Raw genomic sequence first — 13,960 nt, forward strand, 5'->3', positions numbered from 1 at the left:
AATACACTTTCTTCTCAAGTGCACATGGAACATTCTCCAGGATAGATCGTATCTTGGATTACAAATCAAGCCTCGATAAATTTAAGAAAATTGAAATCATATCAAGTATCTTTTCTGACCACAACGCTATGAGACTAGATATCAATTACAGGAAAAAAGCTGTAAAAAACACAAACACATGGAGGCTAAACAATATGCTACTAAATAACCAAGAGATTACTGAAGAAATCAAAAGGAAATCAAAAAATACCTAGAAATGAATGACAATGAAAACATGACGACCCAAAACCTATGGGATGCAGCAAAAGCAGTTCTAAGAGGGAATTTTATAGCAATACAATCCTACCTCAAGAAACAAGAAAAATCTCAAATAAACAACCTAACCTTACACCTAAAGCAATTAGAGAAAGAAGAACAAAAAAACCCAAAGTTAGCAGAAGGAAAGAAATCATAAAGATCAGATCAGCCACTATGGAGAACAGTATGCAGTTTCCTTCAAAAACTAAAAATAGAACTACCATATGACCCAGCAATCCCACTACAGGGCATATACCCTGAGAAAACCATAATTCAAAAAGAAATATGAACCACAACGTTCACTGTAGCACTATTTACAATAGCCAGGAAATGGAAGCAACCTAAGTGTCCATCAACAGATGAATGGATAAAGAAGATGTGGCACATATATACAATGGAATATTAGCCATAAAAAGAAACAAAATTGAGTTATTTGTAGTGAGTTGGATGGACCTAGAGTCTGTCATACAGAGTGAAGTAAGTCGGAAAGAGAAAAACAAATACCGTATACTAACACATATATATGGAATCTGAAAAAAAAAAATGGTTCTGATGAACCTAGGGGCAGTACAGGAATAAAGATGCAGACATAGAGAATGGACTTGAGGACAGGGGGAGGGGGAAGGGTAAGCTGGGATGAAGTGAGAGAGTAGCACTGACATATATATACTACCAAATGTAAAACAGATAGCTAGTGGGAAGCAGCCACATAGCACAGGGAGATCAGCTTGGGATAGCAAGGAGGGGAGGGAGGTGCAAGAGGGAGGGGATATGGGGATATATATATACATATAGCTGATTCACTTTGTTATAGAGCAGAAACTAACAACACTGTAAAGTTATACTCCAATAAAGATGTTAAAAAAAAAAAGACAGTAATTTTTCCATCTCATACCACTATACAAAATTAAATTCTTGGTATATTGAAAAGCTAAAACTAAAAATGAAAGTTTAAAAGATATAGAGGAGAAAATGTACTTATGAACCTAAGGTAGGGAAGGCCTTCTTAAAATACAGAAGTCCAAACCAAAAATGGGAACTAACGACTTCAACTTCTGAAAGTAAAAACTATGCGCAAAAAGATACCATCAGCAATGGGAAAAAACAAGCCAAAGACTGGAAGAAGAAATTTAAAAAAATTTTTTTAGAATAAAAATGGAATACCATGCAGCAGTTAAAACGAACCAGATGCCACATTTATCAACATTGATAAATCTCAAGAACATAACGTTGAGTGAAAAAGACAAGTTGCAAATCAACATGCACACCTATACAATATGAACACATGCAAACCAATACCCTATATTGTTATTAACAGAATGCAAATATATATATGGTTGCATAAAAATATGCCACTCCAGGATAACGGTTATCTTTGAGGAAAGAGGGGGATACACAGGTGACATAAACTGTATCTGTAGTGTTTTCTTTCTTGAAAAGAATCTAAAGCAGGCATAATAAAATGATGGATGTTGGTTGGTACATGAGTGTTCTTTATGTTATTTCTGTACCTTTTTATATATTTGAACTATTTCATAATTTTCTTTTTAATTCGATGAAAGATAAGAGAGAGAGGGAGGAGGAAAGGAGATTGGCAGGAATGAAGGAAGGGTAAGAATATAAGTTGGCTTGAGTACTTATCAGATCTGAAAGATGTCTAACTTCCTTGAACAAAATTAACCCCAGCCAATATGCCTTAAAATGAGGCCACACGATGAAGCCTGAGAACCATGGGCCTGCACCTACTGTTAACTGAGGTCTCCGGCTCATACTTACTTGACAAAGGCAGACAAAACTTGCCAATAGTATTTCCAAAGAGCTCTGGTAAGCCATTCACAGTTTGGAATTCCTCCTACTATTTTTCTTAACCAAAAACATTCCCTTGGCTATGAATTCATACAGGTCCCCATTGACCACAGGGGGCAAGATTTTCTTGTATGAAGGCAAATGGAGAAAAAGAGGGAAAATAAAACCTTTGGTGAAGACTGTATGTTCTGTGTTAAGCTAACAGGAATTCATGTATTATTCAATATTTTTAGATCACAACTAGATACTGTACTATTATTAAGGGAAGAATAGACAAATGAGTATTACTCAAAAGCTCCTACCCATTTCTGCAAAATGTGTTAATCACAACATTGAAACATTTCCTAAAAGCATGACAGTCTGGGGCACTGGCCTGAGAATGATCAAGTCTACTGTGCCATCTTTTCTGGGCCTAATAAATGACTTCATTATATTCTTTCTATCCTCACTAGGTTTTTCCTTCCACATGAATTTTATTTTTTTCTTTTTTAAATTGAGGTAACAATGGTTTATAACATTATATGAATTTCACATGTACAACATTATATTCCTACATTCTATAATACACATTATATTTCTGTATATGCTGCAGCATGTGCCGCACCAAAAACTTAGTTTAACTAAGTTGTAATAGACTGAAACTTAAAATAAAAAATGCAATAACCTAGCAAAGTCAATTTGACTTTAATTTCTGAGCTGGTGTTTTATTTCAACTCAGTGTCCAGCACAGTTCCTGGCACATAATAACTAGGTGTCCAATAAATATGGAAGAAAAATGAAAAGCAAAGGGAAGAGCACATTAGGAGGGTGGGGGATGGACTGGTGTGAGTGCTGCTTCAAAGGTCATTCAAATTCAGATATACTCTGTTACATATTCACCTCATCAAGTCAAAGACCCTTCAAGACAAGGATAACTCTTCACTCCTCCTCCACCTGCTCCTTCGATCCTTGTGCAGTCCAGCTGTGAGCCCACTAGTCCTCTGGGCACCTCAGAGCACCACTCACCTTAACTCCTTTGCCCTATGAACTGAGTTCCGCCTCTGCAAGAATGTGTTACACACATCGGAAGACACAGGAACAGAATACTTTGTTCCATGGAGATAGAACTTCTCCTTTTTGAATGAAAGTATAAGTCAAGGCAGTCTAGCCACATGGTCGTGCAGTGTCTAAGATGTTAGCAAGATGGAGGTCAATCTGCATGCCTGTCCTTGCTAACTCGAATCAGACACCATTTTCCTCACCTCAAAAACCAGACACTGGGTTTCCCTGGTGGCGCAGTGGTTGAGAGTCCACCTGCCGATGCAGGGGACATGGGTTCATGCCCCGGTCCAGGAAGATCCCACATGCCGCGGAGCGGCTGGGCCCGTGATCCATGGCCACTGAGCCTGCGCTTCCGGAGCCTGTGCTCCACAACGGGAGAGGCCACAACGGTGAGAGGCCCGCGTACCGCAAAAAAACAAAACAAACAAAAAAAACCAGACACCATCTTCACATCACAGACAGGACTAGAGCCCAAGCCTACATAACCGCACAGACTTTCACTAGGGCTCACAGTGTCCCATAGGAGACAAGACTGTTGTCAGGCAGCTGCTGGAAGGGCAGCCCTCACTTTACAGAACCCAGAACTTAGGAAGAATTCCTCAAGTTTCCAGTCTCAGCCTTAAAGCTGGTTCTCAGTGCCCAATGGAATGAAAGCTCCACGTGGACCTTGTCTGCGTTGTTCATGGCTGAACCTTCAGTGCCTTAGAACAGTACCTGGTACAAAGTAGACAGACAGTGAATATGCGTTGGTTCTGTTGATGAATGTCTCATGCCTTGTTCAGAGATGCTCTGCTTCCCAGAGTCACTGCTCTTTGGTTTGTGCATTACAAACGTTAATGAGTAGTGTCTACTGTACTTTAGAATCACTCTCAGAATATGAGCAAAAAAGTACACAGGGCTGAAACGGGACTAATAAAAAAAAGCCAAGGGCACTGGAGAAACACTTCAAAGACAGAGTGAAATATTGTTCCAATATATGTTCCAATCCAAAGGCAGTTATGGCAGAACGAATGCCCTCCCCAAAGCAGTCCACACCCTAATCTCTGGAACCTGTCAATCAGTTACTTCACCTGGTAAAAAGTACTTTACAGATGTAAAACGTAATGAATGTTAAAATAGGGAGATTATCCTAGATTATCTGGATGGGTTCAGTCTAATCACATGAGCCCTTAAAAGCAAAAAACTTTCAGGCTGGAAGCAGGGAGATGTAGCAGAAGGAAAAATCAGATTTAAAGCATGAGAGGGGCTCAAACCACTGTGGCTGGGGAGGGACAATATGAAAAGCACGAGAAGGAATGCTGGCAGCCTCTATGAGTAAAGACCAGCCCCCAGCTGACATCCAGGAAGAAAACAGGGACCTCAGTCCTACAACTTCAAGGAACTGAAATCAGCTACCAATCCGAATGAGCTCAGAAACAGATTCATGTTCAGGGCCTCCAAAAAGGAATACAGCCCTGTGAACACCTTGATATGCAAAATTCATACCTTCATTTTATGCAAGGTATAACCAAGGCATAAACAAATAATCTACAGGATAAGAAGCCTTGGCAATACCTAAGCAAAGAATGCAATTTTTCATTGAAATATTCTTCAGGATTACTTTGCTTGGTATGACTGATTTCTAACACTGATTTATAAAAGAAAATTTCTACCTTACCAGCCACTGCTTTCAGCATATAATTTATATTACTCATATCAATTAAATTATTAACTTCTATTTATTGAGCATCTAATGTGTGCCAGGCCTTATGCCAGGCTCTTCATATACCTGAGCAATAGTCACAACCAAGGGTAAACTACGTTATCTGTAGGTAAAAGCCTCATTATCTGAGGCTTACAGAATCTAATGTATCCAAGGTCCCACAGCTGGTAAAATGCTGAGGCAGAATTTGAACCCAGATGCAGATGACCCCAGGCCTACACCCTTTCTACTCTGCCACACTTCCCCACTTCTGTCAAAATACTGAGGTCCAAGTGGTCATCAGGGAACTGAAGGAGACCCAGGAGAAAGTGTCAGAATACTTTGGCTGAAAAAGAGAGAAATAGCCACATCAAAAAAAAAAAAAAAAAAAGAAAGAAAGAAAGAGAGGAGAAATGTTTCAAAACATGTCTCTCCTCAAAATCCACTTTTAGTACAGAAACACGTGCGGACAGAACAGTTTCTCTCCCCTCCCCCGCAATGTTGGTTGCTGCTCCTGTTGTATATCTTGGCGCAATTAACTGCCCATGTGCAACGAGGTGTCACGGAACATCCATTTACCATCACCCATGTCAAAATTCCACCCAAGTGGCAGAAGCAAAAGGCTGCTTAATGTCAATCAAGTATCAACCCCAGTGCTCCAATTAAGGCACCGCTGTAAGAGTCACATTTCAAAATGTTTGGAAGTCACTTCATCCCAGAGGTATCCCCTAAAACATCTTTACACAGAGCCATCCTGGCCACTCATTATGCTCTAATTCAAGAGCCCCATTTTCTGATTTTAGGGAGATCTCACAGCAACAGCTGACAGGCAGGAGCAGAACCTGAGATGCTCCTATGCCCGAGAGATGGGCAGGAAGCATATGGCAGCTACCCTAATCAACACCCGCCGTGAACCAACTGGTCTACAAGGCACAAACACAGCATGACAGGATGCGCTGTGATGTAGCTGACAGTTTTGACAGTGCATTTCCATGTCCTCGATCACGCTAATTTTCCCAACTAGGGAGAGATTTTCAAGTTGAACCCTAAGCTGCTGATTGTCAGATTATGAAGGCTGTACTATCATTCTACTTAGAGCATAATTCAGACATTACATAATTAGAGGGATTTTACTGGGTTGTGTACACAATAGGTGTTTAATGAGTAAACAGAAGTGAAACAATGAATGGGCACCAGAATAAATTACTATGTCTTCTAAAAGCACCCATCTTTCCAAAGTCTGAATCATCCCAGCTGAAAGGGTGAACATTTCGATCTTGTTGTGAAATAAAGCAAAACAGCCAGAACAGTCCAAGGAAATGGTCTACCATTTGTAACAACCTTTGACCCTCTGTCTCACGATGAAAAAAGTGCCAACAGGCTGCAAGTGTCTTCACAGATGAGCTTATCTGGTTATTTAGACCAGTTATCTGGGGCTGCAGACATCTCCATACAGAAACATATCTTACTAAAATTATACTCTAGAAATATTACCAGTGGAATCATAGAGCAATGAAAATAACTCAGTACATTTTCAACCACTGAAACAGAAAATACTATTTCTGGAATAAAACAAAAACAGATCTTAAGCATTAGGCCTAAGCCCTTCACACTGACGGGATTACCATCAACCCTGCCACAGAAGCATCCAAAAGTCACAGTCTGACTACGACCTTCACCTCAGGCAGAAGCTACAGCATCAGAGCGTCAAGCTGGACACAAGGACTCCCTGATGGTCAGTCAAGAGTGTAAAACCCTGGCATGTGTTTCTAAGGAATATTCTAGGGTATCATCCAGGTACAGGGTCCAGAAACAGAACCTTCTTAGTTCCCCAGGAGGGCCCATCTTTCTCTAGAGAAATCATGGTGTGCAAAGTCTCAGAGGATTCCAATTTCTTTCTATTATAATGAGGAACATCTCTTTCCAGGCACATCCTTCTTCTAGGGCTTTTTCCCTGGTTTTAAAAGAAACTACTGACAAATCAGAGAGTTCTGTGGTGAGTAGGAAACCTGAACACTGAATGCTAAAGGATGTTGTTCAAGGGGCATTTCACCAGAGCTCCAAGGAAACCCAAAGAAAGATACCTGTTCTGGAACAAGACATAACACACAGATGACCAGAATGCTCAGACTCATCCCTATTGTTGGATGTATTCTCATGGACTGCTTCTCTGAACTAGTGATTCCCAGCTGATGGACTGGGCTTTCTTGGGATTATTTTTTTCTGTGAATGCAATTTTGTCATTGATTAAGCTAATTATTGAGTGTGCTCCCATCCAATTCCAGGGTTTTCCCACTGAGACATCTCAATGTCTCCTTTCTGATAGGCTTTTAAAAATGAATAGATATCCATCTTCCCATCAATGGTTTTGAGAATTTTTTAAAAAAATCTGTGGAGTTCCTTCTTCACATGAACCCTTTCAATATTAAAAACCATAAAAAAGGAGGTTTTCTCTGATTGAAACAGGCACAAGGGACCTTAGACTTGGACTCAGAGCCACACCCTACTTACTCTTCCCCCATTTACTCTTGGAGAGGTGGCCCAAAAGTTTGAAAGGACAGTTAGAATACCACTGAGCCAAATTATGTCTCCAACTCCCAGCCAGCACTATATTTCTACAAAAACAAAGTCACGTTGCCCAAGGAAAAATGTCACATTCCAAAAGTATTAGTGCTTGAAGCTTCTCCACACAGCAATCCTACTCACCAAGATCGGCTTCAGAATGTCCAGGTTGGAATGAAGTATTTGCTCTGCTGCATCCAGTTTCTCCTTTGGCAGGCTGCAAAGCATGGAGACTTCTTGGTCACCAAGTTGAATCAGCTCTCCTAATTTTGATCCATTGCACAGATTGGTCAAATGTAACTGGTAGCCTTGCAAAAATACCTGGAAGCATTTCATGCAAAGAGAGAGAAGCAAAACTGGATTACAAAGATGGGAAGAAGGGTCCTTGAAGCCTTTTGGGGGACTTCACATCAATACAGCTTTGAAGAATGGACACTGCTGGACTCTATCCAGTGCACAGGGTCTCTACTGAACTTTAGGATGCGTCAAGGCATGATCCTACAGGACATTAAAACCGGAATGTGGCATTTGACTTATCACCTCCACACTCTTGTCCTTGTGAGGGGAAATCCTGAGTCCAACTCTTTTTCTCAAAAGTGGGACACGTGATTCACCCAGTAGGAATCTGGAGTCTGAATTCCTAAAACCACTTTTATTAAAGAAAATAGAAAATTCTCACTATTTTGGAATGCATGATATCTTAACCTGGGGTTGGGCTGAATTATGAAAAAAGGCATTTATACTATTTATTTGTAGATACAGATATTTAGCTGATGCAAAGAACTATGTTCAAACAATTTCAGAATGTGGAACTCTTCCTTTTACTTGTATCAGAGCACAGTACTAGAAAGTCAAGCCCCTTACCTCACTGATAGGCCAGTTCTAAGTCTTTTTGGGTTTCTTTTAATCTTTATTTATTTATTTTCTTATTAGTCATCCATTTTATACACATCAGTGTATACATGTCAATCCCACTCTGCCAGTTCATCACACCACAACCACCACCCCATGCCGCTTTCCCCCCTTGGGGTCCATACGTTTGTTCTCTACTCTGTGTCTCAATTTCTGCTCTGCAAACCAATTCATCTGTACCATTTTCTAGGTTCCACATATATGCATTAACATACGATATTTGTTATTCTCTTTCTGACTTACTTCACTCTATATGACAGTCTCTAGATGCATCCACATCTCTACAATTTCATTCCTTTTTATGGCTGAGTAATATTCCATTATATATATGTACCACATCTTCTTTATCCATTCGTCTGTCGATGGGCATTTAGGTTGCTTCCATGTCTTGGCTATTGTAAATAGTGCTGCAATGAACATTGGGGTGCACGTGTCTTTTTGAATTATGGTTTTCTCTGGGTATATGCCCAGTAGTGGGATTGCTGGGTCATATGGTAGTTCTATTTGTAGTTCTTTAAGGAACCTCCATACTGTTCTCCATAGTGGCTGTATCAATTGACATTCCCACCAACAGTGCAAGAGGGTTCCCTTTTCTCCACATCCTCTCCAGCATTTGTTGTTTATAGATTTTCTGATGATGCCCATTCTAATCGGTGTGAGGTGATACATCATTGTATCTTTGATTTGCATTTCTCTAATAATTAGTGATGTTGAGCAGCTTTTCATACGCTTCTTATGTCTTCTTTGAAGAAATGTCTATTTAGGTCTCCTGCCCATTTTTGGATTGGGTTGTTTTTTTCATATTGAGCTGCATGAGCTGTTTATATATTTTGGAGATTAATCGTTTGTCCGATGATTCATTTACAAATATTTTCTCCCATTCTGAGCGTTGTCTTTTCCTCTTCTTTACAGTTTCCCTTACTATGCAAAAGCTCTTAAGTTTCATTAGATCCCATTTATTTTTTTTATTTCCATTACTCTAGGAGGTGGATCAAAAAATATCTTGCTGTGATTTATGACAAAGAGTGTTCCTCCTATGTTTTCCTCTAAGAGTTTTATAGTGTCTGGTCTTACATTTGGTCTCTAATCCATTTTGAGTTTATTTTTGTGTATGGTGTTAGGGAGTGTTCTAATTTCATTCTTTTACATGTAGCTGTCCAGTTTTCCCAGCACCACTTTTTGAAGAGACTATGTCTTTTCTGCATTGTATATCCTTGCTCCCTTTGTTATAGATTAGTTGACCATATGTGCATGGGTTTATCTCTGGGCTTTCTATCTTGTTCCATTGATCTATGTTTCTGTTTTTGTGCCAGTACCGTATTGTCTTGATGACTGTAGCTTTATAGTATAGTCTGAAGTCAGGGAGTCTGATTCCTCCAGCTCCGTTTTTTTCCCCTCAAGACTGCTTTGATTATTCGGGGTCTTTTGTGTCTCCATTCAAATTTTAAGATTTTCTGTTCTAGTTCCGTAAAAAATGCCATTGGTAATTTGATAGGGATTGCATTGAACCTGTAGATTGCTTTCGGTAGTATAGTCATTTTCACAATATTGATTCTTCCGATCCAAGAACATGGTCTATCTCTCCGTCTGTTGGTATCATCTTTAATTTCTTTCATCAGTGTCTTATAGTTTTCTGCATACAGGTCTTTTGTCTCCCTAGGTAGATTTATTCCTAGGTATTTAATTCTTTTGGTTGTAATGGTAAATGGGAGTGTTTCCTTAGTTTCTCTTTCAGATTTTTCATCATTAGTGTATGAGAATGCAGATTTCTGTTTTTTTTGCAGTACGCGGGCCTCTCACTGTTGTGGCCTCTCCCGTTGTGGAGCACAGGCTCCAGACGCGCAGGCTCAGCGGGCATGGCTCATGGGCCTAGCCGCTCCGTAGCATGTGGGATATTCCCGGACCGGGGCACGAACCCGTGTCCCCTGCATCGGCAGGTGGACTCTCAACCACTGCACCACCAGGGAAGCCCCTCTGTGCATTCATTTTGTATCCTGCAACTTTACCAAATTCATTGATTAGCTCCAGTAGTTTTCTAGTGGCATCTTTAAGATTTTCTATGTATAGTATCATGTCATCTGCAAACAGGGACAGTTTTACTTCTTTTCCAGTTTGTATTCCTTTTATCTCTTTTTCTTCTCTGATTGCCATGGCTAGGACTTCCAAAAATATGTTGAATAAAAGTAGTGAGAGTGGACATCATTGTCTCATTCCTGATCTTAGAGGAAAAGCTTTCTGTTTTTCACCATTGAGAATGATGTTTGCTGTGGGTTTGTCATATACGGCCTTTATTATGTCGAAGTAGGTTCCCTCTATGCCCACTTTCTGGAGAGTTTTTATCATAAATGGGTGTTGAATTTTGTCAAAAGCTTTTTCTGCATCTATTGAGATGATCATATGGTTTTTATTCTTCAATTTGTTAATATGGTGTATCTCACTGATTGAGTATATTGAAGAACCCTTTCATCTCTGGGATAAATCCCACTTGATCATGGTGTATGATCCTTTTAATGTGTTGTTGGATTCTGTTTGCTAGAATTTTGTTGAGGATTTTTGCATCTATATTCATCAGTGGTATTGGTCTGTAATTTTCTTTTTTTGTAGTGTCTTTGTCTGGTTTTGGTATCAGAGTGATGGCAGCCTCATAGAATGAGTTTCAGAGTTTTTCTTCCTCTGCAATTTTTTGGAAGAGTTTGAGAAGGATGGGTGTTAGCTCTTCTCTAAATGTTTGATAGAATTCACCTGTGAAGCCATCTGGTCCTGGACTTTTGTTCGCTGGAAGATTTTTTGGGGTTTTTTGGGGTTTTTTTTTTGCGAAACACGGGCCTCTCACTGTTCTGGCCTCTCCCATTGTGGAGCACAGGCTCCGGACACAGAGGCTCAGCGGCCATGGCTCATGGGCCTAGCTGCTCCGCGGCATGTGGGATCTTCCTGGACCAGGGCACGAACCCGTGTCCCCTGCATCAGCAGGCGGACTCTCAACCACTGCGCAACCAGGGAAGCCCTCACTGGAAGATTTTTAATCACAGTTTCAATTTCATTACTTGTGATTGGTCTGTTCATATATTCTATTTCTTCTTGGTTCAGTCTTGGAAGATTATACCTTTCTAAGAATTTGTCCATTTTATTGGCATAGAGTTGCTTGTAGTAGTCTCTTAGGATGCTTTGTATTTCTGTGGTGTCTGTTGTAACTTCTTTTTCATTTCTAATTCTATTGATTTGAGTCCTCTCCCTCTTTTTCTTGAAGAGTCTGGCTAATGGTTCATCAATTTTGTTTATCTTCTCAAAGAACCAGCTTTTAGTTTTATTGATCTTTGCTATTGTTTTCTTTGTTTCTATTTCATTTATTTCTGCTCTGATCTTTATGATTTCATTCCTTCTACTAACTTTGGGTTTTGTTTGTTCTTCTTTCTCTAGTTCCTTTAGGTGTAAGGTTAGATTGTTTTGAAATTTTTCTTGTTTCTTGAGGTAGGTTTGTATAGCTATAAATTTCCCTCTTAGAACTGCTTTTGCTGGATCCCATAGGTTTTGGATCGTCGTGTTTTCATTGTCATTTGTCTCTAGGTATTTTTTGATTTTTTTAGTGCTCTCTTTGTTATTTAGTAACGTATTGTTTAGCCTCCATGTGTTTGTGTCTTTTACGTTTTTTTTCCCTGTAATTCATTTCTAATCTCACAGCATTGTGGTCAGAAAAGATTCTTGATATGATTTCAATTTTCTTAAATTTACTGAGGCTTGATTTGTGACCGAAGATGTGATCTATCCTGGAGAATGTTCCGTGCGCACTTGAGAAGAAAGTGTAATCTGCTGTTTTTGGATGGAATGCCCTATAAATATCAGTTAAATCTATCTGGTCTATTGTGTCATTTATAGCTCGTGTTTCCTTATTAATTTTCTGTCTGGATGATCTGTCCATTGGTGTGAGGTGTTATTATTATCACATAACAATAACACTAGTATTGTGTTACTGTCAATTTCCTCTTTTATGGCTGTTAGCAGTTGCCTTATGTATTAAGGTGCTCCTATGTCGGATGCATATATATTTATAATTGTTCTATCTTCTTCTTGGATTGATCCCTTGATCATTTTTTAGTGTCCTTCCTTATCTCTTGTAACATCCTTTATTTTAAAGTCTATTTTACCTGATATCAGTATTGCTACTCCAGCTTTCTTCTGATTTCCATTTGCATCGAATATCTTTTTCCATCCCCTCACTTTCAGTCTGTATGTGTCCCTAGGTCTAAAGTGGGTCTCTTGTAGACAGCATATATATGGGTCTTGTGTTTGTATCCATTCAGCAAGCCTGTGTCTTTTGGTTGGAGCATTTAATCCATTCACATTTAAGGGAATTATCGATATGTATGATCCTATTACCATTTTCTTAATTGTTTTGGCTTTGTTTTTGTAGGTCCTTTTCTTCTTTTGTGTTTCCCACTTAGAGAAGTTCCTTTAGCATTTGCTGTAGAGCTGGTTTGGTGGTGCTGAATTCTCTTAGCTTTTGCTTGTCTATAAAGCTTTTGATTTCTCCATCGAATCTGAATGAGATCCTTGCTGGGTAGAGTAATCTTGATTGTAGGTTCTTCCCTTTCATCAGTTTAAATATATCATGCCACTCCCTTCTGGCTTGTAGAGTTTCTGCTGAGAAATCAGCTGTTAACCTTATGGGAGTTCCCTTGTATGTTATTTGTTGTTTTTCCCTTGCTGCTTTCAATAATTTTTCTTTGTCTTTAATTTTTGCCAATTTTATTACTATGTGTCTCTGTGTGTTTCTCCTTGGGTTTATCCTGTATGGGACTCTCTGCACTTCCCGTACTTGAGTGGCTATTTCCTTTCCCATGTTAGGGAAGTTTTCAACTATCATCTCTTAAAATATTTTCCGGGGTCCTTTCTCTCTCTCTTCTCCTTCTGGGACCCCTATAATGTGAATGTTGTTGCATTTAATGTTGTCCCAGAGGTCTCTTAGGCTGTCTTCATTTCTTTTCATTCTTTTTTCTTTATTCTGTTCCACAGCAGTGAATTCCACCATTCTGTCTTCCAGGTCACTTATCCGTTCTTCTGCTTCAGTTATTCTGCTATTGATTCCTTGTAGTGTAGTTTTCATTTCAGTTATTGTATTGTTCATCTCTGTTTGTTTGTTCTTTAATTCTTTTAGGTTTTTGTTAAACATTTCTTGCATCTTCTCAATCTTTGCCTCCATTCTTTTTCCAAGGTCCTGGATCATCTTCACTATCATTATTCTGAATTCTTTTTCTGTAAGGTTGCCTATCTCCATTTCATTTAGTTGTTTTTCTGGGGTTTTATCTTGTTCCTTCATCTGGTACATAGCCCTCTGCCTTTTCATCTTGTCTATCTTTCTGTGAATGTGGTTTTTGTTCCACAGGCTGCAGGACTGTAGTTCTTCTTGCTTCTGCTGTTTGCCCTCTGGTGGATGAGTCTATCTAAGAGGCTTGTGGAAGTTTCCTGATGGGAGGGACTGGTGGAGGGTAGAGCTGGCTGTTGCCCTGGTGGGCAGAGCTCAGTAAAACTTTAGTCCACTTGTCTGCTGATGGGCGGGGCTGGGTTCCCTCCCTGTTGGTTGTTTGGCCTGAGGCAACCCAATACTGGAGCCTACCTGGGCTCTTTGGTGGGGCTAATGGCAGACTCTGGGCGGGCTCACGCCAA

The 13,960-nt window shown here is 39.7% G+C and overlaps 1 protein-coding gene across 10 annotated transcripts in view; it reads right to left on the bottom strand.

Moving 5' to 3' along the window:
* ABCA1 (ATP binding cassette subfamily A member 1) overlaps positions 1-13,960 on the bottom strand; it is a 183,375-nt gene that overhangs the window by 66,947 nt on the left and 102,468 nt on the right. For all 10 annotated transcript variants that reach the window (XM_089913478.1, XM_089913479.1, XM_089913480.1 and 7 more), the window contains one exon: positions 7,532-7,708. In XM_089913478.1, the coding sequence (XP_089769604.1) occupies positions 7,532-7,708 (177 nt within the window). The remainder of the gene's footprint in view (positions 1-7,531; positions 7,709-13,960) is intronic.

This window comes from Delphinapterus leucas, chromosome 6, assembly GCF_059928025.1.
Source record: "Delphinapterus leucas isolate spDelLeu-1000000601 "Yukka" chromosome 6, BTC_Dleu_Yukka2, whole genome shotgun sequence".
Lineage (NCBI taxonomy): Eukaryota > Metazoa > Chordata > Mammalia > Artiodactyla > Monodontidae > Delphinapterus > Delphinapterus leucas.